Below are 26,956 nucleotides of genomic sequence, written 5' to 3' on the forward strand. Positions count from 1 at the left end.
AAATATTATATGATTTACGAATTTTAACTCATTTTAATGATGAGTGCTAATTTATTTAAATGAGAGAGTTTTTAAAAAATAAAATTTGTTAATTTACCTATTTAATATAATTTTGTCATATGTAATTCATAAATAACTTCTATTTTTATATAATACAAAATATAATTATTAAATTTATAAAAAGTAGTATAGAATTTTATTTTCTTGTTTTAGAATGAAATTTTGATTAAAATTGATTTATAATAAAATTATATTACTAATTACGAAATTAATTAATATGTTATTTTATAAAATATTTAAAATTTTAGTAAGATTTTGCTAGATTCTTTATCAACAGATTTTGTTATAATTAAAAAAATAAAATTCAAATTTATAGTCTGTTAATTTTAAATATAAATAATCAAATATGTTACATTAACCAATTCTTTAAATAGTCTTACTATGACTTGTTAATAGTAGACAAAAAATAAGATTCTAAATTAATAGATTATAGACAATTTAACCAAATTAAATAATCAAACATGTCATATCAATCCATTCTTTAAATAGTTTTACTATGACTTGTTAATAGTAAATAAAAAAAAAATTATAAATTAATAGATTATAGACGATTTGACCAAATTAACTGAAACTTGAAATTCATTTCGAAAGGCAACAGCACATAATCTGAAGCCCGTAACTACAAACAAAAGTTTTTAAAATAAAACGCAACTTAGACGAAAAATTAAAATTTAGAAAAAAAGGGCCCACACCCACCACAACAAAAACAAACGCAACCGGACACGATCCGATTTCAGAAACAACAATTTAACGACCTCCATAACCAGAGTTCTGATCAACAATGGCTGCCACAACGTCCTTAGACTCCTTCAAGAGCTTCACACTCTTCTTCAACTTCTCCCTCTTACTCGCCACCGAAGGAGACTCCTCCATCATCCTCTCAACTCCTCCGCCGCCTCTAGGATCCACCATCTCCGCCACAATCTCCTTCTGAAACTGAGCGTTCACCAGATTCTTCACCGAGAACTGAAGAAACAGCGCAAGGTTATCCACAATCCGCCTCAGAACAATGTTCCAGTACGACGCGATCCTCATCTTCATATCAAACGCCTGCTGCAGCAAATGAGCGTGGTACTTCCTCAGATGAGAGATCTTCACCTCCCCAAATCCAGCGAGAGAGAAGTTCTCAGGTCTGGCCTGGTCGTACAACACAGCAAGGACGAAGCTATGCTGCGAAGCTGTCTTCTCCGTCCAAGACGTCATGTAGTCAGGGTTACACGTGTAGTCCGTCAGCTTCTCCATCTCAACGATCTCAGCAACTCTGTTCACGGACTGCTCCTTCATCTTTGTGATAAGATTGCGTCCAGCTCGTTTGACTGAAGACTGAATCTGTGGGAAATTTTCAGCGTATTTGGAAATAACCGGAATGAGAACAGCTTCGATGTACTCCCAAATCTTCTTGATGAACTCGACCGGCTTGGAATGGATACCGTCGACGTACTGTGACAGTATAGCCAAGAAAGCTGATCTTGGAATGAAGTTAGGAAGGCCAACGCATTTGCATTCGTCGAGAATCTTGATTTCGTCCATCAAGAAATCGACGGTGACGTCGTTGGAGTGTGCTTGGAGATTGTCTGAGAATTGGCTTAACATTTCAGCCAAGCGAGCAGTGCAGTGCATCTTATGATCTTCAGGGTACTCAGAGAAATCTCCTTGGATGAGGATTCTCAGGAGAGACTCTTTTGCTGAGCCGATGATGTCCATCAATGTCATCAATGCTTCACCTGCGGAAGCCATCACCATTGGCAGCTTGTTCAGTTCGAGGACACTGATCTCCATCTTTTCGTTGATCTTGCGGACGATTTCAGGTAAGCAGCGGGCGATCATCGTTGCTTGGATAAGCATTAGCTTCTGAGCTAAGACGGGAATCCCCACAATGTCATCATCAATCAAGCTTAGCTTTGGATGAGTCCTGAACAGAAGCTCTTCTTGCATCCTCGCTTCTTGGTATGTCTCTTCACCGATGCGGTTTCTGACACATACATAACCAAGTCCGATGCTCACATCGTCTGCTGTAACCTTCTGTAGAAGACCATCAGGAGCCATGTCTGCCTTTGTGACAACAGCCAGAGTCCGTTCACCGGTTTTGTCAACCTGTCTAGACATGCGGATGGATTCACAGGTCGTGAAGTCGACCGTAGCTGACAGAACATTGAGGATGATGGATTCTTGAGGCTTGATGTACTTCATGATCATCGCAGATATTTGCTCATAGATGTTTTCAGGCTGTCCGTTCACTGGAACACGAGTTATCCCAGGGAGATCAACCATGGTAAGATCAGGAACACCAGCCTTCTTCACATGGAGGGTTAAAGGAGCGTCAGAGACCCCTTTACCAGATCCTGCAACATATGTATATTATAAGTACTTTTCATAGTCTGTAACAAGAAAACGCTTTGTAAATTCATCTTATATAAACAGTAGTGTAATGCATAACTCTTTCATATAAAGAACAAACTAGGAGTGGCAAAAAATCACATAACATCTATAAGCACTTTTATTCAGGAGTATGCGTAAACAACTTACTATAAGTCTATAACATTAATTTTTCAGATAACGGTCTCATTCACATTAAACTATGCTATAGGTTTTCAGCAAAAGTTAACATAAAATGAAATGAGAGAGAGAGAGAGAGAACAATATAACATACCAGCAATCACATCTGTAGCAGCACAAATAGCTTTAGCGATGTGTTCCTCATCCGTATGAACAACTGTGTCACCATACTCTAGCCAGATCTCAGGCTCAGTGCTGTAACTTCTTTGGAGTCTCATCACAAGAGGAACCCTAGTGCAAATTCCTTGCCCACGAGGCAAACTAATCCCTGCCAAGGACTCAAGAACACTAGACTTCCCAGAGGACTGGTCTCCAACAACGACAATGGTTGGAAGCTGGATCCCTTCTCTCATTACATTCAGGTTCCTCAGCCTGTCAACAGTGTCGAGCAACGGCCTGATCCGGTCATTGTAAGAAGAAACTATCGGTGCTTCAATGGGTATAATTTTGTTGGCCGGGGGGTTAGCTTCGACAATAGCCAGAGAAGAAGAGGTTTTAGAGACAACATGCTTGTTACGACCTGCCATTTTCGACTATTGTGAAGGATATTGCTATGGATATAAGAAATATTTATGAAAGAGTGTGATTCTTCTCAGAGACACTCGAAGATATATATAGAGAGATATCATAAGGGTTTATTGTCTGAGTGGTGTAATCAAGAAGTAAAACGTTTGAGATGAAAGGATGTAGGTGGACGTGCATGTTGGAATTGAAAAAACTTAACTAAGTCCATAATTACACCTATTTAGCTTTTTTCAAAAAACAATTACACCTATTTAGCTCGTAGATGAAGCTAAAAGGCCGCCCTTTAATCCTTCATTGTATATGTATTTAAAACTGAAAATCAGAAAATAATTTCTCGTAATATGTAGTAACTTAAATTCTTTCTTTTTGACATTAACAAGATGATGCATGCTGGGTATTGTGTTTGCTATATCAACAAAAAGAAAAGGTTAAATTTCCGAATTGAATGTAAGAAGTAATTAGAAACTAACCAGTCTGGTGAAGCAATTGAATACTAGTATTAGGTAACTGTCGTCTTTAATTTCTAAATAAAAAGATTTGTTTTATATGAAAATAGTTTATGATGATTTAACTTAGAAGGAATTAATTTCTAGAAGTATAACGACTAGTTTCTATTTTTTTGGCACCATGCAGGAACATCAATCTAGTATAAAAATTAAAAAAATTCGTTTTTAATAATAAAAATATAGAGTCAAGTCTATATAGAGTATTTGTATAACTAAACGTCAGAAAATGTTATTCGTAATATGTAGACTTTTTTTTTTGGGTATAATGTAGACATTTCTTTTGACATAAACTATATGATGCATGCGGGTTATTGTGTTTCCTAAATCAATAAAAAGAAGATGGACTGATACCATTGATGTAATTTTTTTTTAAAAAAATTATCTATAGATAAGAATGGCTCTAAGTATATGAAAATAGTTTATGATGACTTAACTTAGGAATATGAATGTATGTACATGTGAAACAAATATGTTGGAAGATACCGTGTTGAAACACAAATTTAGATCAATATTATTAGGGATAAATGTCCCACATCGAATATTGGAAAGGATCTTTATCAATATATAAGATGGATGAGACACTCCACTTAGCACCGATTGGTTTTAGATTGGAAGCTCATCTATCTAGCTTAACATTGTATCAGAGCCCGATCCATGTAGTCCAACCCGATCTACATAGATCTGGTCCAAAGTTGGCCCATCGATCCTCGCCCGAACATTCCGAGATTGACGCTTAAAAAACCATCATCTCGAGGGGACGTATTAGGAATAAATATCTCACATCGGATATTGGAAGAGATCCTTAGCAATATATAAGATGGATGGGCCACTCCACTTAGCACCAATTGGTTTTAGGTTGGAAGCTCATCTAGCTTAACAAATATGACTAAATTGAAACCTAAATCAGAATTCACAGATTATTTATAGTAAGTTTCAGTTTAAAACATTGTTTTTTTTTCACTTGGAATTGAGTCAGTTCAGTCTTTGAAAGTTTATTCACATGGATGTAAGATGATGAGTGTAGGTTAAACTTGAGTAGCAAGTTTATATCGTGGAGATAAGATCAGTAAATAAACTTAGGGATCAACTTTAATTATGCCATGGAGAAAAGTAATAAATATAATTCCAGAAAATGAAGTTATATCTATTAATATGGAAGTTGTTTTGGGAACGTGGGAATAACTATAAAATAGAAAGGGGTCGAGGAATCGACAAGACTCTCGAAGCTTATTATTATAAAGGAAGGGTGAAAATCCATTGGAGGAGTTCTTGGTGACGTTTTGAGGCAGAGGCTGACGTAGCAGACGACAAAGAGACAAAAGCTGATCAGATTAAAATATTTTATTAGCAATTGTTTAGGGTGTTAACAAGTTGTGTAAAACTGATAAAGCAAGTGTTATAAAAATTGTTTAAAAAAAATTCTAATATAGCAAAAAGTGTTTGCTAACCTCATTGTCTATTGTCTTATTTTATGTCATACTACATTGTGTTTCATCTTGCACTTACAAGTCTGGAATTGGCCTTTCCACGAACTTGATTTCATCAATATAAAATCTATATATATCACTAATTTTGAAGAAAAATGCCAAATTCTGGTTGATTTATATATTTAGCAGAGTTCTATCTCAGATCTGAGTTAGCACTTTGAGTTCTTTAGAGTCTTGAGTTAATTAGGAATATGGTAAGTATTTTGGTCACTTCTCCTTTGATTGGCAAGAAGGTAAAAGACAATGACTGAATAATAACCATTTAGAAAAAAATGTCTCTCAAAACAATATTAGTTGATTTAATTGATGACTTGATGTTCAATTATGAACTAGTTGATTTTCCGCACTTTGTATGGACTAATATATCTATATATCTAGCAAATTTTTAGTTCTAATGTTTATTTTTATAAAACATAATAATTAATTTTGATAGGAATTTTATATTATTATAGATCATAAAACTTCAATATTAATATTGATAATCAATGCACTAAATTATGTTCTTTTGTTTCATAGTTTTATTTATGTGATGTAGATTTCAGATCAAAATATTTTCTAAAGTAATAATTAAATTACGAAATTTGTATTTGAAATTAAACACATATATATTGTATTTGGACTGAAAATAAATCATGTGGCACTGAAAGAATTTTATAAAATCAAAACTATAAAACATCAACAAAATAATGATAATGTAGGAGTGTTCAATCCGATAAAACCAAACCAAATCGAAACAACAGTCTGGATTTGGTAGTATCAAATAAAATGAATGGATGTTATTTTTTAAAAATCGCAATATATAGATATGGTTCAGCATATTAAGCGATTAAACCGAATAAACAAAAAAATACTATTGATTCAGATATATTAGTATACTTTTATATAATATTTTTAACTAAATGTATTTGATCAATATTTCTAATAAAAATTAGAGAAACTGGCTATAATATTAGTCATTAAAATCATCAACTAAATATAAGATAAAAATAATGATGATATTATCGGTAAATATTGTTAATATCATTTATTAATATCAATTTATTAATTAAAAATCTTAAATATCATGATAATTATATATTTAAATATTTTTAGATAATATATATATAACAAATAGAATATGTTAATGTTTATTAGTTATCTTAATATCATAATAATATATAAATATTAAAATAATAATTAAAATCATGGAAAAGATGACAAGTAGATAAATTAACTAAATTCATGGAAAACATGACAAGTGAGCAAATCCACTTCTCAAATAATAGTATAGATAGATCAAGTCGAATAAACCAAAAAAACCGATTTATTCAGATATATTAGTATACTTATATATATATTTCTAATAATATGTATTTGATCAATATTTCTAAATAAAATCAGAAAAATTGGATATAATATTTAGTCATTAAAATCATCAACTAAATATAAGATAAAAGTAATGATGATATTATCGGTAGATATTGTTAATATCAATGATTAATATCAATTTATTAATTAAAAATCTTAAATATCATGATATTTATATATTGGCACATTTTTTAAATAATAATATATATAACAATAGAATATGTTAATGCATGTTTATTAATTATCTTAATATCATAATAATATTATAAATATTTAAATAATAATATTAATTAAACTAATTACTCATCCTAAAATTATGAAAAAGATAACAAGTAGATAAATTAACTAAAATAATAAAAAACATGACAAGTAAGCAAATTCACTCTCAAATAATAGTATAGATATACCTCTCTTTAAAAAAAAACTCTATTAGGCTAGTGTTTCATGAATTTGTTCACATATTATGAAAAATAATTTGATGTTAAAAACAATAAAAATTAGAATATACATAATTTAAAATCGCATCTTGGATTCATAATTTATCAGGTATTTGAGATTTTAGATAAATCCTAAAATGTATCATGTGCTCCAATTGTAATTTTCATTTAACATTTGTAGTTTTGAAGGAGTCTATTTCGCCGGAGGCGTCTACGGTACGAGTTACGACTTCGCCTACGTTTTAATAGCGTAAGCTGATCAATCACCGCGCCGGTCGTCTAATTTGTGTCTCCATATCCATCGATTCATCTCTCTCCGCAGATGAGAAAAGCCCTAATTTTGATTTTCTAGAATCAGAAGATGGGTGCGAGCGAGTTTCGTTTCTTCCTCTCCTGCGATCTCAATTCCCCCTTCACTTTCCGTATCGAGAAGCTCGATGGAACCCTCCCCGTCGAGAAATCTACTGATTCGGGTACTCAAAAGATTCAATCTATATGTTTATTACTGGTGGAAGTAGATTTCTATCTTGATTGATGTTAATGTGATTAACTGCTTGGTGAATGGTGTAGAATTTAAGGTTTCATGTTAGTAACTTGCTTATTGTTGCTAAGGAGACACAGATTTCTAGTGAGTTATGTTCAGTTTCTTGAGATGTTGGTTTGGTTCATGTTTTTTTTTTTTTAATAAGGAGTTGTCTCCGGCGCAGAGGACAAAAGACCAGAGCTTTACGTTGAGTGTGCATTGTATATAGATGGAGCTCCTTTTGGTCTTCCCATGAGAACAAGGTTTCTTCTCTTTTCTATATATATATATACACTTCTCATGATTTTTTGCCTTCCTTGATTGATGTGTTGTAGAAGCGTTTTGATGTTTCATAGCTCTCTTCTTAATTCCAGGTTGAACACTACAGGACCACCATACTGCTGGAACGAACTCATCACTCTCAGTTCTAAATATCGTGACTTGACTGCTCACTCGCAACTTGCCATCACGGTATACAAATCGCTGTCCACATTGCTTCCTCTGTTTTTTTTTTCTTCTGCTTATCGAAGAATCTATACTTGTGTTAGGTATGGGATGTTTCGTGTGGAAAAGGTGAGGGACTCATTGGTGGTGCCACGATCCTTCTCTTTAACAGCAAGATGCAAATGAAATCAGGAAAGCAGAAGCTTAGGATATGGAAAGGGAAGGAAGCGGATGGTTCATTTCCTACCTCTACTCCTGGAAAGGTTTCTTGATTACTTCTCGATTTACATTTCGAAATGTTGTTCTTTATGCCGACTTTCTTTATCTTGGGGTTTCTGTACTTTGCTATACTCTAGGTTCCACGGCATGAGCGAGGCGAGCTAGAGCGTTTGGAGAAGCTTATGAATAAGTTCGAAAGGGGGCAGATCCAAAGCATTGATTGGCTGGACCGACTTTTGTTGAAATCCTTGGATAAGATCAAGGAACAAGAAAGCTCCAAGCATGGAAACTCGTATCTCTACTTGGTTGTCGACTTTTGTAGTTTTGAACATCGAGTCGTATTTCAGGTAGCTATTCTGTGACCGTGTTAACTGTTGAAATAGAAAAATTTCTCCATGTTTATTTATGTCTATCTGCTTTGGATTTCTAGGAGTCTGGAGCCAATTTGTTGATAACTTCCCCAATAGGATCAACAAATGAATTTGTTACTGTCTGGGATACAGAACTAGGAAAGTTTAATCCTTCAGAGCACAAGCAACTTAAGCTTGCAAGGAGCTTGGATCGTGGCATTATTGACAGGGATCTCAAGCCGAGTAATACCGAGCGGAAGTAAGTATGAAATGAAGTTTTTTTTTTCTCTTGGTTTAATTGAAGTTGTGTGTCACTCTTTAGAGAAACAGTTTCCTATCATTTCTTGATCGTATTACAATGGAAGTTGTTCTTTTCTTCTTTTAAAGATCAATACAAAGAGTTCTAAAATATCCGCCAACAAGGACTTTGAGTGGAGATGAAAGACAACTTCTGTGGAAGTTTCGTTTCTCTCTGATGTCTGAAAAGAGAGCTCTAACAAAGTTTCTTCGCTGTGTGGAGTGGAGTGATGTTCAGGTAAGCGTACATCTTTTTCTTGGTTCTTATTTTTTCATGTTGCATGATCTTTCCTATGTTGGCAGGAAGCGAAGCAAGCAATTCAACTTATGTACAAATGGGAAACGATAGATGTATGTGATGCCTTGGAGCTATTGTCTCCTCTATTCGAAAGTGAAGAGGTACTAGAAATGCCAAGTTTTCTTTTCTTTTGGTCTTGTAACCTCGTACTGAATATGCTTTTCCTTCCTCCTGATATCTTTAAATGTTTGCTAATTCCTTGCTACTACTGATAGGTTCGAGCTTATGCTGTGAGTGTCCTTGAAAGAGCTGATGATGAAGAGCTCCAGTGTTACTTGCTTCAACTGGTTCAGGCTCTCCGTTTTGAACGCTCTGATAGATCCAGGCTTTCTCAGTTCCTTGTCCAACGGGGTATGTTCTGAACTTATTATCCATGAAAATTTGCTGATTTTTTTTCTCTCTCTCTATGTAACTGATTTACATTTGTTCCCTGAGTTATTCATTGATTTATTTCTGTTATTCTTCCTTCAAACTTCTAGCTTTGCAGAATATTCAGCTGGCCAGTTTTTTTCGCTGGTATGTTGCTGTTGAACTTACTGACCATGTCTATAACAAGCGATATTTCAGCACATACGACTTACTCGAGCAGAGTATGAAAAAGGTGTGAATCCTTACTTCTAGCGAGAGTAGTAGTGGCCACCTTACGTTGTAATTTGTGTCCGTTTTGAGCTGTTTTATTCATCAAGTGAGATCTGTTTTTAACTGCTATAGAATTGTCGTTTTCCTCTTAATAATATCAGCTGCCGCCTGATGTTAATGGAGAAGATGGAAATAAACTGTGGCAAAGTTTGGTGGGCCAAACAGGACTGACTGCTCAGTTAGTTTCCATAACACGAGAAGTGAGAAATGTACGTGGAAACACCCAGAAGAAAATTGAGAAGCTCAGGCAGCTTTTAAGTGGACTCCTTAGCGAACTCACCTACTTTGAAGAGGTACTTTCACTAGAGTATAGCTAATTAGTAACAAGTGTTGTTTATCAAAGAATGTCTGAGTCGAAGTGTTTTAATGATTTTTTGGATTCGGTTTACTTCCAGCCTATTCGATCACCGCTTACCCCTAGTGTCCTCATAAAAGGGATTGTTCCCGGAGAATCAACGCTCTTTAAAAGTCAATTGAATCCTCTGATGCTAGCTTTCCGAACAGAAGACGAAGGAAGTTGTAAAGTTATATTTAAGAAGGGAGATGATCTCCGGCAAGACCAACTGGTATAGTTAGGTGTATTGCATCACATTGTGGTAGATCTTCTCTTCATGTTGTGATTATTGTTTCTCTTATCTCCTCTATAGGTTGTTCAAATGGTTTGGCTCATGGATAGACTGCTTAAGCTGGAAAATCTTGATCTGTGCCTGACACCTTATAAGGTGTTAGCAACTGGTCATGACGAAGGAATGTTGGAGTTCATACCATCCCGTTCTTTGGCTCAGGTACGCTCTGCAGCACCATCAGGGCATTGTAATTTCGAGAGTAAACAATCTCGTTATTCTAAGATATGTGCCTTTTGCATGTTCAGATTCTCTCAGAGCACCGAAGCATAACAAGTTATCTACAGAAGTTTCATCCGGATGAGCATGCTCCTTTCGGGATAACAGCAACTTGCCTCGAGACTTTTATAAAAAGCTGTGCGGGGTATTCTGTGATCACGTATATACTTGGCATTGGAGACAGGTACATTTACTAGGTGCTGTGTTCAAGAAGTCTTGCTTTATATATACGTGCCTTGTAATCAAATCCTGATTGATGGCCTGTTTTTGAAATGTAGACACCTGGACAACCTCCTCCTTACAGATGATGGCCGTCTTTTCCACGTTGATTTCGCATTTATACTCGGTAGAGATCCTAAACCATTCCCTCCACCGATGAAACTCTGTAAAGAAATGGTGGAAGCCATGGGCGGAGCAGAAAGGTACCATGTTTACTAACTCGATGAATCTTTGGCTGGAGAGGTGTATATAGCATTAGATTTACTCAGTACTATGTGTTCCATGCAGCCAATACTACACAAGGTTCAAATCTTACTGTTGTGAAGCCTACAACATTCTCCGGAAATCAAGCAACCTTATTCTGAATCTGTTCTATCTCATGGCGGGTTCCACTATTCCAGATATAGCCTCAGATCCAGAGAAGGGCATTCTCAAAGTAAGGTTCTTTCACTCTTATGGTTTTCTTGTACGTGGACCAGCTCTTGCTTGCGCCTTATTGGTCTCCTAAACGCTGCGTTTTTTTTTTTGTTTATACGCAGCTCCAAGAAAAGTTTAGGCTCGATATGGACGACGAAGCATGCATCCATTTCTTCCAAGATCTGATTAATGAAAGCGTAAGCGCTCTGTTCCCGCAAATGGTTGAAACCATACACAGATGGGCTCAATACTGGCGTTGAGAACCAGAGTGTTAACTGTATCGGGGTTAGCCGGAAAATGTATATGCTATTTACTTTCTCACGTCAATAACACACACTCGAAGGTTTGATTTGTGTTCTTGGCTTTTACATCCTCTGGCAAAACAATTACTCTGTAAATAAACTTGGTAACCTTGAAAGCTAGATTATGGCCACTTTAAAACGCTGCGTTTTGTTCTTGACTCTGTTGTTTTACTAAAGCTTACTTGTTAACCAATCCTCCATTATTGTATTCTTGTGAATATGTTTGTTTGTGTTGTTGCAATGTTGACCCTCGTCGAATCTTCATTCTTTTTAGAAAATGAAAATTTAAAAATGCTCCCATTACTTCCTTAGCTTCTGAATTTTCGTCCTTGCAAATTTAAATTGCTCTCCCATACTGCCTCCGTGATTATAAATTATAGAAGAAAACCTCAGAAACTCTTTTCCTTTTAATCTCTTAGAATCATAAGATGCAACTGTGGATTTGGGTATCAAAATGGGGGTATAGTAGTAATAAATACCGTCCCAAACAGATTGGAAATATTTTCAATCGGGCCCAAATTAACGGGGTAAATGTACAATAATTAGTTTGTGGGTTAAATTGAAACAAAATGATAATATCAAGGGTGGTAGTGAAATAACACACATTTAGAGGATACATTTTCACTTAACCTACTCGCATTGATTGAAAACCTCTCTCTCTCTCTCTATCGTTCAGATCTTTTCGCATCAAGCTCGGAAGGTAAACTCCAAACCTTTTTCGATCGTTTCGCTTCTTATGATTTTCACGCGATTGATGATTTGATTTCGATACTTCGTATACACATCGGATCTCTTTGGCTTAGATCCTCTGTTCTTCAGAGATTGTGACAGCTTCCTGTTTTCAAATCCGTGATTTGATCTGAATTTAATCCGAAATATAATCGAATCTGCAGTTATCTCGCTCTTCGTAGCTTCCTGATCCTGTGTTAAGATTCATCTTGAAATACGTATTATCGTGATCGATCGTATTGTTTCACATTTCATTTGCTTCCGAACTGTTACATTTTACGTGATTGGGAATCTCATTTGGTGAGTCTCTGTAGGTCGTAGGATCAGGAATCACATAGTGAAGTCTATAGTTTTGTGTGTTGAATTTTCAAATTGGCAGTAGACTGAGAGTGCTATTCATGTTAGGATGATGATTGGCTAGCTCGTATCTTAGTTGAATGTCAAATTGGCAAAATCTTTGAGTTAAAATGTTTATGATCTGCGTTGTGTTTGAAAGGGAAAATGGGGCTTTCATTTGGAAAGCTTTTCAGCAAGCTGTTTGCGAAGAAGGAGATGCGTATCCTTATGGTTGGTCTTGATGCTGCTGGTAAGACCACCATTCTTTACAAGCTCAAGCTTGGTGAGATCGTTACCACCATCCCCACCATTGGTCAGTCACTCTTCTCTTCTTTTAAAACCATCATAGAGAATACGCATTGACAAGTGATTTGGGTACAAACTGTATTAGGAAACGTGATTATAATTAAATCAACATGCTTGATCTGTGGAGAGACTCATTGTATGATCTGTTTTTATACAGGGTTTAATGTGGAAACAGTTGAATACAAAAACATCAGCTTCACTGTGTGGGATGTCGGGGGTCAAGACAAGGTTTCCACCATCTCTTAACTTTCTATGGTTTTAATAGAAAACGTGTCCTCACTTGTGTTCTCTTACAGATCCGTCCCTTGTGGAGGCACTACTTCCAGAACACTCAAGGTCTGATCTTCGTGGTCGATAGCAATGACAGAGATCGTGTTGTTGAAGCAAGAGATGAACTTCACAGGATGTTAAACGAGGTACCTTCACTTACTTGCTCCCTTATAGTCAATCCCATAACGCTGCTTCCATTGGTCTTGTGCTACACTTACGATAATAATCAGACTGACCTATTAATGCTTGTAATCTGCAGGATGAGCTTCGTGATGCAGTACTTCTTGTGTTTGCTAACAAGCAGGATCTTCCAAATGCAATGAATGCTGCTGAGATAACCGATAAGCTTGGACTCCACTCTCTCCGGCAGCGTCATTGGTGATTATCAAAGAACATTTTTGTTGTTTCGCATTGTTATTGTCTGTGAGCTCTCGAAACATAAAACCAACACTGTTCCGTTGTTCTCTTCAGGTACATCCAGAGCACGTGCGCCACCACCGGTGAGGGACTGTACGAAGGTCTGGACTGGCTCTCCAACAACATTGCTAACAAAGTAAGCCTTCCATTTACAGAAACATTCCAAATTATAGTATCCGGGAAAGTTTTTGAAATTTAGCTGATTTTCAGTTGACTTTGTTCTTCTTCCTATAGTCTACACTATAATGAAAGTTTGCTTTGGTTTTGTAGTCATTTGATATTTGTTCTACGTTTTGCTTGTAGGCTTGAGCTTTGTGAGACGAAAGCTTTGGCTTCTGGGAGAAGCATTATCTCTGCTTCTTGTTCAAAACCTTTTTCTCTCTCTTTTTTGTTTTTGAGTTTTGGTGATTATGGAGTCGTATATGTTGCCAGTTAAAAATGATTTATTTTGTGTCTTTAACGATAGATATAACAGAACGTTGGTGATGAATTTATTTATCTTTTATTACTTTTGGGACAATGTTCACATGTCCGTGTCAAATTCTCATTTTTCTATGAACATGAAGTAATAATAAACACCGTAAGAAGTTGTTGATGGTATCGTTGTGTATAGGCGAGAGAACCAGTTTAGAGATGGTCCAGCTAGATTTTCCATGAAGAGTTGACAATTTCAGTTTGATGTTTGTTGACTTGTTCTCCGTCATTATCATGTTCGTCCCATAACTCTACAGAAAGCTATCATAAGCCCGAAGATCTGTTTTTTATATAAAAAAATATATGAGATCTTTAGCTTGATGTTCGAACTAGGAATAATGACGATACATTTGAAAACGGCATTTTCTGTATTTCTTCGATGGCTTGAACGACTTCATGGACTGAGCTGGAAGCACGAAGAATTTTTTATTGTATTTTCCCGAGGTTGGTTGTGGTCTTGTCCGGGCTCAGGGTTGTGTGTTTTGGGTTAGATTCGCGATGGACGCTGTGAAATCTGTTCTCCGTGGGGGTCATTTGTTGTGCTAAGATGGGGTTATGCAGGCTCTTTGGTGACGACTGACGGGGTGACAAGAGAATTGATCTGCGCCTGCTGTTCATCATGGATTTGGGAAAGTTCATGTAAGCGTTGTAGAGCATGATGTCCCACGATGTCATATTGCCCTGTACGTTGAAGCAACGAAGAGAAAATAGTTGGTAATTCAGTTGGTACCTCGGATAGAGCAGCATCAAGATCCATGACTGGTGCTGATGGCGGTGGGATGGTTGTAGGAGTTTCGTCCACAGCAAGCTGTTGGCATGCGGTCTGCAACGTGGGATTCATGGATTTGCTGCTACTGTCAAATCGGACGTGTTTGTTTCAGCCATTGTGATGTGCGTATGTGTATTTCACTTAAGATCTTCAAAAGGCTATTTTATCTTAAACACGTCAAATGATGGATCTCAAAATCTACTCAGAATTTTAGGGTTATAGTTTTGACATGCGTATTGAGAGAGAAATGAATAAAATAAATTTATTACTATGATTTCAAGGTAAAAAGATGTTTTGTTATCAAATATGAATTGAGATACAACGGAAATCAATGAAAATCAATAATTGTATATATCGAAATACAAGAGAATATAAGATTCAAGCTTATGGGGGTACCAAGAGACCAAGCTCCCCTTCTTCTTTCTTCTCCGCGTAAACCTGGTTTTTGTAAAGATTGTAACGGGAGCTTTTCCTCCGGTATGACTCCAGGGCCGACTGAGTTAGGGGACAAACGGTGTGATCGCTTCAGGTCCAAATTTGTGTCCTCCGTATATTAATAGTTAAAGGATTGTTTTTTTTTAGAAATTTATATTTTTCTAAAATAATTATAAATATAATAAATAAATTTGAAAATAGCTCAAAATTATTTGATATGTATATAGTTATTTTCATCATAAAATATAAAAAATATTACTAATTAAATTTTAAAAATATTTTAAATATTATCTGAATATAAATCTTAAAGGATAAAAATATATTTTTGTCTTATGGCCCATAATAGTATCATGCCGTTATGTATGAATTTTACACTGAACCGAATTTGGAATACCTTCCGAATAATACCAAAGATGAACCGATCATCTGTTACGATGTATCATGTAAATCACTTATGCCAAAACTCAAACTCAAACTGATCAAATAATGGTAATTTAGTTTCCACAGAAAATAGAACCCAAAACTAATATTAGTATATACTGAACCCCAAGAGATTGCAACTAGATTGCCACCACTTATTAGAATAGATCTTCTAAATCGGGTTTTAAAGAATGTGAAACCTGCATCCAACGATTTAACCTTTTTTTTTTGCCTCGACTCTTACGGTCCATAGAACGCTGGGCCGGCCCGAATGCGATATGATATCTCTATTTTGTCCATGCAATCACAAATGAGAAAATGCTTTAGTGGACGCAATGCGCATGCATGAATGCGATTGATTGATATATTTTTTACATGTTGTGTGCTTAGCTTTCGAGACGTTTCAAGGGATTATATTAATCTCTTATATTAAACTAATACCAACGACAATTTTTTTTTTTTAATATTATCAATATCACCTTATGTATAATTCATATCCAATACAATTTCCAAATGTTCGTTGGACAAAAAAAAACACATTCTTTTGACTTCAACGTTGTAATTAACTATTTCAGTCGGTTGGAGATATAATCTTTCACGTGTAATACTGCAATGCAAAGATCTGGACTTTGACCAAAACAATATCTGAATATGAAAACAACTTTTAAAATATACGAACATATAGGTAAGAAGAAAATAGAGATCATTTAGTCAAAAAAAAAAAGAGTTCCAGTGAGTTAATATATTGCTCAAAAAATATTAGAAGGTTACATGTTATAAATAAAAAGGGTGAGAGTTTTGATGATTCCAAGTGAGACAACCATTTATGAGGTTTATTTTAGACATGCAGGCTCCCAATCTCTTTTCGATTTTTGAACATATGGCATGATAGTTTACCCAATAAAAAAAACATATGGCATGACCGTAACCAATGCATGATAGTTTACCAAAAAAAAAACATATGGCATGATAGTAACCAATGCAATACACAGTTAAAAACTTACCAGATCCATTATTTACTTCAATTCAGTTCCGTGAAAGTAATTACCTCTAGTGCGTTCAATATATTTGAACGTATATATTTTTGTATAACAGTACAATAAAATAATATAGACCCAAAACGCGTGTGAATATGTGATGTCAATGTGTTGGGTTTAAATTATTATTATTTCCCGTTTAATATTTTTAAATTAAAGGATATCGATTGGTAAAAATACAAAGTTCCATTATTTTACCATATTACAGAGATTTTTCCATTTTAAATTTCAAGTCGAATATCAATGTCATGACTAAGTCAGGCACTTATTTGAATATATATAAATGTGCGGATGTTGTAAGCGTAGGAGCCCGGAGCCTCTCGAAGCTTTTTTACACGCGTAAACTAATTACATTTCTCTTTTCCTTTTCAGTTCATGGTAAAATTGTAAAATCTTCTAATGGACTGTTTAAAAAATAATCCGAATAAAGGGGGAAAATAATTACTCCAAGAGGTCTCAGTGAAAACAACAGTTTCATGATAACCTTGCTGTAAAGGATGGTTTAAATCACTAATAAAATTATCAAGAAAACTATTCGTCTAAATGAAGTGACTAATATAGACAAAATATCGTTCAGCGAGATATCATTTATGAGTATTTCGTCATTAAAGTGACATGATATGAGACGTGTTGGTGTTTTTAAAGAAGACACATATATGCAAACAAAATACGCTATAACGAAAACAAGCAGATTGTGATATAAAAAAAAACACAATTATGAAACCACCAAAGTTTGGATAAACCTCTAACAAATTATCCGTCTAACAAAATCGAACTCTTGTCCTGCTTATATTTTCAGGTTACCTAGATTCAGTCACTAGCTCAACCCCATATTGATCAGCAATATATAATTTGCTTCTGGAAAAATATTATAAAAAGAGAGTATTTTAAAATTTGAACGTGATGTAAGCCAAGATTAAAATTTAAAACTGTCTTTATTTCTGTTGATAGTATATAAAATTATACTTTTTCTGTCGGCTATAAAAGTTAAAAATGATCTGATCTAAGAAGAAATACGTGTCAGGCGTCGATAAGTTCCGGGTCATAAAAATTAAATAATATAGTAGTCTAATAAAACTACCAATCTGAAATTAGCATTAAACTGCATTATAGCTGTGGAATTTTTGGCACATTGTTTTCTTTTGCTAATGTAACGACAAAAGTTCATCTGATAAAGGCTCACTGGCTCAGATGGTGGTGGAAGCAGTTAAAGACCGAAAGTCTGGTCGTCTTTCAGGGCTTAGTAAGTGTAATCGTACTTTGGAGTGGAGAGTTTCATTGGAACTAACTTCAGCAAACAGAGAAACCTATATTGTGGTCTAAACTGTCTAAAAAAAATAGAGTTCAATCTTATGTTGCCTTTGGCTATCCTGTTTGAGAATGAGAAAATTGTAGCCTGTTTTTGATGATACTAGAGCTATACATGGAAAGTCTTTAAGTTGTTGACTGATAGACCAAACATCTTTTGAAAAATAGACATAACCGTAAAACTTCAGCAAAAGACGTTTATGTTCCTTCAAAAAAATGAAAAAGTCAAGTGAATTGCATCTATAAAAACATATCCTCACATCCTGGATGATAATTATACATACCATCTATTGCTACTTGAGCATAAAAGAGCCATTCATAAGAATCACATATATGAAAGGCCACAAAGACTCTCAATACTTGTGCATCAATGTATAATTTTCATTCCTAAAAGAAAATAAGATCCGTGAAGTCCAAAGCCCTTTGTCAAAAAACGATCCATGGAGTCCAGTTACAAAAAAAAAAAAAAAATCCATGAAGTCTTTTTAATTCAGTGGTTCATCAAAAGTTCACTAATAATTCTACATAAAAAGTCTCGAGTTTGAATTATAAAAATACAGTTTACTATCAATTTTATATATTAATGAAAGGAATTTTCATAAAACACTCAAGTGTAGTATAAGTAAAATGATTAGATATGATTTTTTTATAAGATATGAAGACTTGTCACTTGTAAAATTGTTATGACAATACTTTCATAATTGTTAATAAGATAATAAATCAGTTGTTGGAGAGCAATTATAAGAGTTATTCTTGGGTTCACCCCCTATAAGTTCACCAACCAATAAAATTTAGTTATTTCAAATCTGATATTTTTTAAAAAAAGAAATAAAACATTGTCAAATTATATTACGTTTTTAAAATTAAAAAAAGTATAAATAAATAAAAATAATAGTAGTTGCAATAAAAAAAGTTTTCAAAAAAAAATTAATACCATAAACAAAATACTAAACTCTAAATCTAAACCCTAAACCCTTTGGTAAACCCTAAATCCTTTGATAAATTTTAAATTTTTGAATTTTTTTAAAAAATATTTTTAACAAAATCAACAAAACACTAAACCCTAAATCCTAATCCTAAACCCTAAACCCTAAACCCTTGGGTAAACCCTAAACCCTTGGATAAATCCGAAACTCTTGGATCAAATCTTAAACTTTAAGATTTATGATTTATTCAAGAGTTTAGGGTTTACCTAAAGGTTTAGGGTTTAGAGTTTAATATTTGTTGGCAGCGTTAAAAATACTTTTGAAAAACAATTTTTTTTTTTTGCGATTAAAAAATTTTCTTTTTGTGATTAATACAATTTTTATTTTAAAAATATAATATAATTCGGTAATATTTTGTTTTCTTTTTTAAAAGATATTGAATCTAAAATAACACAATTGTATTGGTTGGTGAACTTACATGTTCACCTAAGAGGTCAACCCAACAATAAGTCAATAACATATGTTGAGGAGGATTAGTTTTTAACAATTCGAACGTCTAAAATATACTCCGTGTGACACACACATGGCACTTCCTTGGAGGCTGTAACGACCTTCCACGAGGAATTCATAGTCTTGTTCCAATCTTATTATATTACTACTCACTTTTGAATCTACCTTTTCGTTAAATTTTTCATTTTACATTTACGAAAATGAATTCCCAAAAATGATTTATAATAGTTAAATTCAACTGCTTAGTTTCCTCTTTAAAAAGAAAATTCTTTTGAATTTGTAGTAAACAATATTTTAGCTTTCATCTCTCCTAGTGACATCACCCGATGATAAAATGAAATAAAATACAAGATAAATTTTCATTTTCAAATTCACTGAAAAATATATGAAGTAACCATGTATCATCATCATAATGATTCTTAGTATCTCTAGGAAAAAAAAGTTTGTACATCTAAATATATGATAAGTTTTTTATTAAACTAACCATAAATTAATTATTAATATTTTTCATTCTTTCCATAAATAAAAATTACAAAATTACCTAATATGTCTAATGTATATATGAAAATTAATGATTTTGAATAATAAAGATTTGATAAATTAATATATCTTCTATCATTTTTTTAATTTTAACTTACTAAAACAAATTAAACAACCACATTAACCATATAATATAAAGTTAGATTTTTTGTACATGTTATATTTTGAATTTTGGAAAACGACTATAAATTAATAAAATTGTTAAAAGTATCACATTAAAACTTTCATGAACCATGGTTCAAAATGTTTGTTATGACAAGATAAAAATGATTACAAAATCATATAAATATGAAAACTCATTTAATAAATATTAAGATTAAATATATATATATATGTTAGTATCGTTTAAATTAACTATATACCATATAAAATGCATAAATATTTTAATTTTGAAATTTTCTTTGAACAATTTCTTTTTTTGATAAAAGCTTTGAACAAATATTGACAATTTAATAGTTAAATTTTAAATTTTGCATTGAATTTTTTTATAAAATTATAAATTACAAAAACAATTAAACATCATAGAATGAAATTTTTGCTATCAGTGATTCAAAGTTTTTGTTATAAAAAGATACAAATGATAAAAAAATAAAGTAAATATTAATATTAAACATATAGTATATATCTATGTTAATATCATTTAAATTTAATTATATACCATATAAAATAAAAAGTGTTTGTTTGGATTAAAAAAATTATTTATGTGTTCACATCAATTTAATAATATACGTAATAGTTACTGAATTTATAATATCTAATATATATATATTTATTATTTTATAATATGTAAAATAAGAAATATATAATACGTAAAAATAATTTATATATAATGTTCTTGCGCGGATCATAACATAGTTTCTATAGTATACCTGAAAGTTGAATTCAGTTACATTATATAAAACTTGTATTACATAGAAGCAAAAGAAGTAAATTATTAGTTAATTTGTTCGGATTTACCCTTCGTGCTACGTCTATTTAACCAAACGTTGTGGTAGCCTTCATGGAAACTACTCACAAGCCAAAATTCAAAGTTACTAACTAAAACTTGGCATATACTTTAGAAAGCCAAATTACTATTTTCCTTAACTTCTCAAACACCCAAGAAAACATTTTCAGTTATATCCTAAAACCCACCCCAAAACCCTCTTTTCCTCAAAATGGCCCCAGAGATTTCCGTAAACACGCTCAGTATATCCGAGAAGGTACATCTAGCACCTTCAAAGAGAGCTTACGTGACGTTTTTGGCAGGTGATGGGGACTACGTGAAGGGAGTCGTGGGATTAGCAAAGGGTTTGCGTAAGGTCAAAAGTGCTTACCCTCTTGTTGTTGCTATGTTACCTGATGTGCCTGAGGAACATAGGGAGATCTTGAGGTCTCAAGGCTGTGTCCTGCGTGAGATTGATCCTGTTCATCCTCCAGACAACCAAGTTGAGTTTGCTATGGCGTATTATGTTCTCAACTACTCAAAGTTGCGTATTTGGAATGTAAGTATTTCGATTCTTAACAAAAAAATCTAGTTCATCAAGATATATGTTATAGTTTTTTTTTAAAAGAAAAAAAAGATATGTTATAGTTGAATATCTATGCGGTTTTACTCGTTGCAGTTTGAAGAGTACAGCAAGATGATGTATCTGGATGCAGATATTCAAGTCTTTGACAATATCGATAACCTCTTTGATTTGCCTGATGGGTATTTCCATGCCGTGATGGATTGTTTCTGTGAGAAAACATGGAGCCACTCGCCGCAGTATTCCATTGGGTATTGTCAACAGTGCCCGGAGAAGGTCACGTGGCCGGAAGATATGGAATCTCCACCACCTCCTCTGTATTTCAACGCTGGTATGTTTGTGTTTGAGCCTAGCCCCTTGACTTACGAGAGCCTCCTTCAAACCCTAGAGACCACACCACCTTCACCGTTTGCAGAACAAGTGAGTTACATTAAGTTTAATAATTGATTATATATCTGATTATACTGAAGACCTGGTTTTGTTAATTTTGGTATTTGGTATATTTTTTGTAACTTTGCTTTGGCAGGATTTTCTCAATATGTTTTTTGAGAAAGTGTACAAACCGATCCCTCTGGTTTACAATCTTGTTCTTGCTATGCTTTGGCGTCACCCTGAGAACGTGGAGCTGGAGAAAGTCAAGGTTGTCCACTACTGTGCAGCTGTAAGTAGTGACCCCTTTGCTTTACAAACCGGAGACGGTTTTTTAGTTTGTTACTGAATTTTGATTCCTTTTACTATTGATGCTGAAATTGATAGGGATCCAAGCCATGGAGGTACACAAGAGAAGAAGCTAACATGGACAGAGAAGACATCAAGATGTTAGTTGATAAATGGTGGGATGTATATGACGATGAATCACTCGATTTCAAGTCGAAAATCCCTGTAGATGTGGAAGAGACCGTTACAAAATCGACCATTCTAGCTTCGGTACTCGAACCGGAAATGACTTACATTCCTGCACCTTCCGCTGCTTGAGTGCAGGAATAAAGTGCAAAAAGACTTGGCATGTTCCTCTATCTATTTCCTTTGATATATATGTATACATAGTTTGAAATAGTATAAGCAGAAATAGAAACCCTTGCGCGTTGAAATTACACTTCTCAGGTTCCCTTTCTCGACCCGGGAGGTTACGAAATAGTATATGCTAGTGTGTAAGGTGTTCACCTATAAGGAATTGGAGTATTTGTATTGCTATATATATATCTATGTGAAGCTTTGCTGAAGATATATTTACTATTGGTGTTCTAATTTCTATATTGGTTAAGCCTCCTAGTAGTCACTAGTCACTTAAGGTGTTTTATTGATTATCTCTCCATCATATTCTGTAAGCATGATTGAAAACAAACAGAACAGTAAGTGATGCAAAAGTGTTGTTCTTGGCCTTGGACAATCTGATATTGATTTTCTTAAAAAAGAATATGGAAGGTTTCTGTAGACAAGTCTGCACTTAGCCCGAGGATTCATCTCGGCCCGTGGTGGAAACACCTTTAAGAAATAAGAGATGCAATTCTAATTTCTAGGAGATATTGCAAAACCAAAAGATTAAACGAGTTTATCGTCCGATCCAACTTTTAGAACATTGTTGAAAGCTTCAACGACTTCTTTAATATGGATACTAAATTCTGACTCGAGTCCGTCTATACTTTAATATATATATATATATATATTAAAGTTGTTTATTAAAACAAATGAATCAACTTAAAATCTTGGATAAAATGACAAATCAATATAATCACTTTTCAATATATATATATATATATATGATGTTATAATACAAATCGAATAAACGATATTTAAAATTGAGGTTTTTGCAAAATTGACCTACAACTCAAACGCAAACACAAAACTAACCTCCATTTTTTTTAGAAATTAGTTATGTCCTATTCACCTCACAAGTTCATATAATTCACGAAAATGCCATCAATTTTTTTTTTTTTTTCTTTCGAAAATGACATTTTTACTCTTTCACCCTCATCATCTTCAAGTAATTACAAGATTGTCATTGTCATCAATACCCTAACCACCATGAACAACCAATTTGAAGCTCTTAATGCTCCCAAAATCGATTTACCCTTCTTCTTTCTCCATTCTTATGAACTAAACACAACATCTCTCTCACTTTCTCTCCACATTAAGCTAAAAAAACCCAAAATTTTGATTCTATATTTTTAATGGTTCATAGAGTCAAAGAAGCTAACGATTCTGGGTGGGTCACTTTCGTTTAAGATTATGTGTTCTTGGAGAAGCCTTATGTGTGCTAAGGAAGTTATCTCACCAATTTAAGGTATGAAATCGAGTTTTTTTCCAGATCTGTTTGTCCAGACAACTTACAGGGTCTGGCTGTAGACGACTTACCTGGAAGTCGTCTGGTCAACGCAGAAGTTATTTTTGCAATTGACTTTGAAATATGTTTTTCTGAGATGACTGAAAGTTAAGTCGTCTGATTTTGTTTGGTTACAAAAAAATCTCCAAAGAACCTAGACGACTTACATTTCAGTGGTCATAGGTTAGTTTTGCATTTGACTGGATTATTTCAGAAGTTTGACTTTCCCGGACGACTTACATTTCAGTCGTCTCGTGAAAATTGAAATATCAATATTTTATTAACACTAAACGACTTACAATTAAGTCGTTATAGGTTAGTTTTGCAATTGAAAAAAAAACTTCAATATTTAATTATAACCAGACGATTTACAATTCAGTCATCCGCCCGACGACTTACATGTAAGTCGTCCAAGATTTTATTCCGAGATTCTGGTCAAACCTCGTAAATCCCGGACGACTTACAAGTAAGTCGTCTGACGGACGACTGAATTGTAAGTCGTCTATATATAATTAAATATTAAAGTTTTTTTCTTCAATTGCAAAACTAACCTATGACGACTTAATTGTAAGTCGTCTAGTTTTAAAAAAAATATTGATATTTTAATTTTCATGAGACGACTGAAATGTAAGTCGTCCAGGAAAGTCAAACTTCTGAAATAATCTAGTCAAATGCAAAACTAATCTATGATGACTGAAATGTAAGTCGTCTAGTTTTTTTGGAGTTTTTTTTTAACCAAACAAAAATAGACGACTTATTTTTCAGTCGTCTCAAAAAAACAGATTTCAAAGTCAATTGCAAAAATAACCTCTGCGTTGACCAGACGACTTATATTTTAGTTATTTGGAATACTTAGATTGAAGTCGTCCGTGTCGACCTAAATGGACGACTTCTCTGGAAGTTTACTAGATGACCTCTGTGGATGTCGTATGCGTCAATGTTTAATAAACTTGCATTTTCTCTAAAAGTATACAGACTTTTTAACATTTTCTTGTTAATTCATGTTTATTAATGAATATTTGGGCTACTGAATAAAATTTATAACTTAATTGGTGATATTTATGAGGTTGCCAACATTCACGTTAATTAAAGTTTCTAACTGATCCGAGAAGACTTCCATGGAAGTCTTCTCCGCTAGTTTTTAAGTCTTCTACACTAGTTTTTGAATAACTTGAATTTTTAAGAATGATAAATAACTTCAAGATATGTAAAACTCATATTTACAAAATATGTTTTCTCTCTTAGTTTTACTAAATTTGACTAAGTTTTTCAAATAAAAAATATGATATGCCTTGACTAGTTACTATTGTTTGTTTCCATCTCTTAAGTATTATTGTTATAGACACTAATGATGATTATTGTTATGAGTTGGAAGAAAGGTTAAAATGCTTCTTAAAAAGTTGTATCAATATGAAGCTACCAACATTCTTGTTTATTAAGATGAGAAAAATGCTATTGGAGTTTATTATTGCATATGAGTGATCCAAAGATAAGAAAAAGGCTACTGAAGTCTATTATTTCAATGATTTGTAAATGTGTAAACACATTGTTAGCACATGTATTATATCTTGGGAAACATTATTATTGATTTTACAAAAAATTCACAAAACAGACCACAAACAAAATTATTATACACCATTCCTCTACAAAGACAAAGCTTGAACTCCACTTGATATGGAAGAAGACTTTGTCAGAAGACTTCCAGGAAGTCGAGACGACTTCTAGGAAGTCCAGACGACTTCCAGGAAGTCCAGACGACTGAAATGGAAGTAGTCTCGAAGAATTCCTGGAAGTCGTCTAGTGCATTATATTTTAGACGACTAACAGGTAAGTCGTCCCAGAAGTCTTCCAGATCTGAAAAACTTGCATATCAAATCCAGATCTGAAAAACCTGCATATCCAAAAACATTCAAATGACTTAAAAACAGAAAAAATGAGTGGAAGATTAGATAAATCTACCTTTATAGAACACACAAAAATACATATCTAAAATTAATAGATCAACCTTTAACTGAGTGGAAGATGAGTACCATCTGATTAAAAACCTGCAAAAAAGATAGATTAGTAAGAAAGACATGAGACAAAACTGAAAAATTCATATAAAGTTTGGTGTTTTGAAGTCAAAGAGATTAGAGTAGGTTTGGAGAGTTTTAGTTTGGAAAAAAAAAGTAAGGACTTTTTACAACAAGAAGTTATCAAATGAAGAAAAATCAGACATAAAAACTTACCAACACTCAAATCTATTATGAAAGGGAGACTTCGTCAGAAGAATTTTAGGAAGTACAGACGACTTCCAAGAAGTCTAGACGACTTCCAAGAAGTCTAGACGACTTCGTGGAAGTCGTCTGGAAGACTTCCTGGAAGTCGTCTAGTGCATTATATTTTAGACGACTAACATGTAAGTCGTCCCAGAAGTCTTCCAGATCTGAAAAACTTGCATATCAAATCCAGATTTGAAAAACCTGCATATCCAAAAACGTTAAAATGACTTAAAAACTGAGAAAATGAGTGAAAGATTAGATAAATCTACCTTTATAGAACACACAAAAATACATATCTAAAATTAATAGATCTACCTTTAAATTAGTGGAAGATGAGTACCATCTGATTAAAAACCTGCAAATTAGATAAATTAGTAAGAAATACATGAAACAAAACTGAAAAATTCATATAAAGTTTGGTGTTTTCAAGTCAAAGAGATTAGAGAGAGGTTGAAGAGTTTTAGAATGATGAACATTACATTTTTGTCGCAACCATTGGAGAGGAGGAGAGAGAATGTGTAAATTTTTCTTTATATATGGAGACAAAAAATCCAATTAGGTTAAATATTTTTGATTCAGACGACTTACTAGACGACTTACTTGTAAGTCGTCCAGAAGAGTTTAATATTTTTAGCGGGAAACTAAAATAGAAGACTTCCCAGACGACGTACAAGTAAGTCGTCTGGTTTAAATTATTTAAGCGGAAAAATATTTTTTTAAAAAATTTTAGGCAGGAATATTTGGACGACTTACATGTAAGTCGTCTGTTTTAATTTCTTCACCAGACGACTGAAATGTAAGTCGTCTAGACCCTAAACATTACCCCTAAACTTAATTAACTAACTAAACACTTCATAAAATCAAATTAAACTTCAAAAATGTTTACTATACACAAAAATAAACACGTATAGATAAAAAA

General features: G+C 33.6%; 4 protein-coding genes across 7 annotated transcripts; 3 read left to right on the forward strand and 1 right to left on the reverse strand.

Moving 5' to 3' along the window:
* Positions 1-709: 709 nt before the first annotated feature.
* LOC106380224 (dynamin-related protein 4C-like) lies at positions 710-4,142 on the reverse strand. Its single transcript, XM_048739870.1, has 2 exons — positions 2,711-4,142; positions 710-2,402 (listed from the first exon to the last, which is right to left on the reverse strand). Exons 1-2 carry the CDS (start codon positions 3,141-3,143, stop codon positions 808-810), a joined length of 2,028 nt encoding a protein of 675 aa, XP_048595827.1. The 5' UTR covers positions 3,144-4,142; the 3' UTR covers positions 710-807.
* A 2,929-nt stretch (positions 4,143-7,071) lies between these two features.
* On the forward strand, positions 7,072-11,663 carry LOC106381976 (phosphatidylinositol 3-kinase VPS34). 3 transcript variants are annotated; one of them, XM_022690861.2, is made up of 17 exons: positions 7,072-7,391; positions 7,611-7,704; positions 7,816-7,912; positions 7,990-8,148; positions 8,242-8,451; positions 8,535-8,713; positions 8,842-8,989; positions 9,055-9,150; positions 9,265-9,400; positions 9,529-9,650; positions 9,790-9,981; positions 10,084-10,254; positions 10,336-10,473; positions 10,560-10,714; positions 10,809-10,952; positions 11,038-11,185; positions 11,289-11,663. In XM_022690861.2, the coding sequence occupies exons 1-17, from the start codon at positions 7,280-7,282 to the stop codon at positions 11,424-11,426; spliced, it is 2,439 nt and encodes an 812-aa protein (XP_022546582.1). In that variant the 5' UTR covers positions 7,072-7,279; the 3' UTR covers positions 11,427-11,663.
* Positions 11,664-12,051: 388 nt separating this feature from the next.
* Positions 12,052-14,046, forward strand: LOC106381975 (ADP-ribosylation factor 1). 2 transcript variants are annotated; one of them, XM_013821921.3, is made up of 7 exons: positions 12,052-12,168; positions 12,694-12,846; positions 12,997-13,067; positions 13,136-13,255; positions 13,369-13,487; positions 13,581-13,662; positions 13,830-14,046. In XM_013821921.3, exons 2-7 carry the CDS (start codon positions 12,699-12,701, stop codon positions 13,833-13,835), a joined length of 546 nt encoding a protein of 181 aa, XP_013677375.2. In that variant the 5' UTR covers positions 12,052-12,168; positions 12,694-12,698; the 3' UTR covers positions 13,836-14,046. The 2 variants fall into 2 exon arrangements, with proteins under 2 accessions (XP_013677375.2, XP_048595828.1); XM_048739871.1 differs by lacking the exon at positions 12,052-12,168 and adding an exon at positions 12,479-12,497.
* A 6,896-nt stretch (positions 14,047-20,942) lies between these two features.
* LOC106379755 (galactinol synthase 4-like) lies at positions 20,943-22,674 on the forward strand. Its single transcript, XM_013819631.3, has 4 exons — positions 20,943-21,429; positions 21,550-21,873; positions 21,980-22,114; positions 22,210-22,674. The coding sequence occupies exons 1-4, from the start codon at positions 21,103-21,105 to the stop codon at positions 22,426-22,428; spliced, it is 1,005 nt and encodes a 334-aa protein (XP_013675085.1). The 5' UTR covers positions 20,943-21,102; the 3' UTR covers positions 22,429-22,674.
* The last annotated feature ends 4,282 nt before the right edge of the window (positions 22,675-26,956 follow it).

This window comes from Brassica napus, chromosome A9 (genome assembly GCF_020379485.1).
Source record: "Brassica napus cultivar Da-Ae chromosome A9, Da-Ae, whole genome shotgun sequence".
Taxonomy (NCBI): Eukaryota; Viridiplantae; Streptophyta; class Magnoliopsida; order Brassicales; family Brassicaceae; genus Brassica; species Brassica napus.

What these genes read in the sequence shown, in the direction of transcription:
- LOC106380224 (XM_048739870.1), bottom strand. Translation starts at nt 3,143, where the DNA reads ATGGCAGGTCGTAACAAGCATGTTGTCTCTAAAACCTCTTCTTCTCTG. An exon ending in TGCTACAGATGTGATTGCTG is followed by an intron (nt 2,403 to 2,710) that starts GTATGTTATATT and finishes CATATGTTGCAG; the next exon opens with GATCTGGTAAAGGGGTCTCT.
- LOC106381976 (XM_022690861.2), top strand. Translation starts at nt 7,280, where the DNA reads ATGGGTGCGAGCGAGTTTCGTTTCTTCCTCTCCTGCGATCTCAATTCC. An exon ending in CTACCTCTACTCCTGGAAAG is followed by an intron (nt 8,149 to 8,241) that starts GTTTCTTGATTA and finishes GCTATACTCTAG; the next exon opens with GTTCCACGGCATGAGCGAGG. An exon ending in AACTCACCTACTTTGAAGAG is followed by an intron (nt 9,982 to 10,083) that starts GTACTTTCACTA and finishes GTTTACTTCCAG; the next exon opens with CCTATTCGATCACCGCTTAC.
- LOC106381975 (XM_013821921.3), top strand. Translation starts at nt 12,699, where the DNA reads ATGGGGCTTTCATTTGGAAAGCTTTTCAGCAAGCTGTTTGCGAAGAAG. An exon ending in TACCACCATCCCCACCATTG is followed by an intron (nt 12,847 to 12,996) that starts GTCAGTCACTCT and finishes GTTTTTATACAG; the next exon opens with GGTTTAATGTGGAAACAGTT. An exon ending in ATGTCGGGGGTCAAGACAAG is followed by an intron (nt 13,068 to 13,135) that starts GTTTCCACCATC and finishes GTTCTCTTACAG; the next exon opens with ATCCGTCCCTTGTGGAGGCA.
- LOC106379755 (XM_013819631.3), top strand. Translation starts at nt 21,103, where the DNA reads ATGGCCCCAGAGATTTCCGTAAACACGCTCAGTATATCCGAGAAGGTA. An exon ending in CAAAGTTGCGTATTTGGAAT is followed by an intron (nt 21,430 to 21,549) that starts GTAAGTATTTCG and finishes TACTCGTTGCAG; the next exon opens with TTTGAAGAGTACAGCAAGAT. An exon ending in CTTCACCGTTTGCAGAACAA is followed by an intron (nt 21,874 to 21,979) that starts GTGAGTTACATT and finishes TTGCTTTGGCAG; the next exon opens with GATTTTCTCAATATGTTTTT.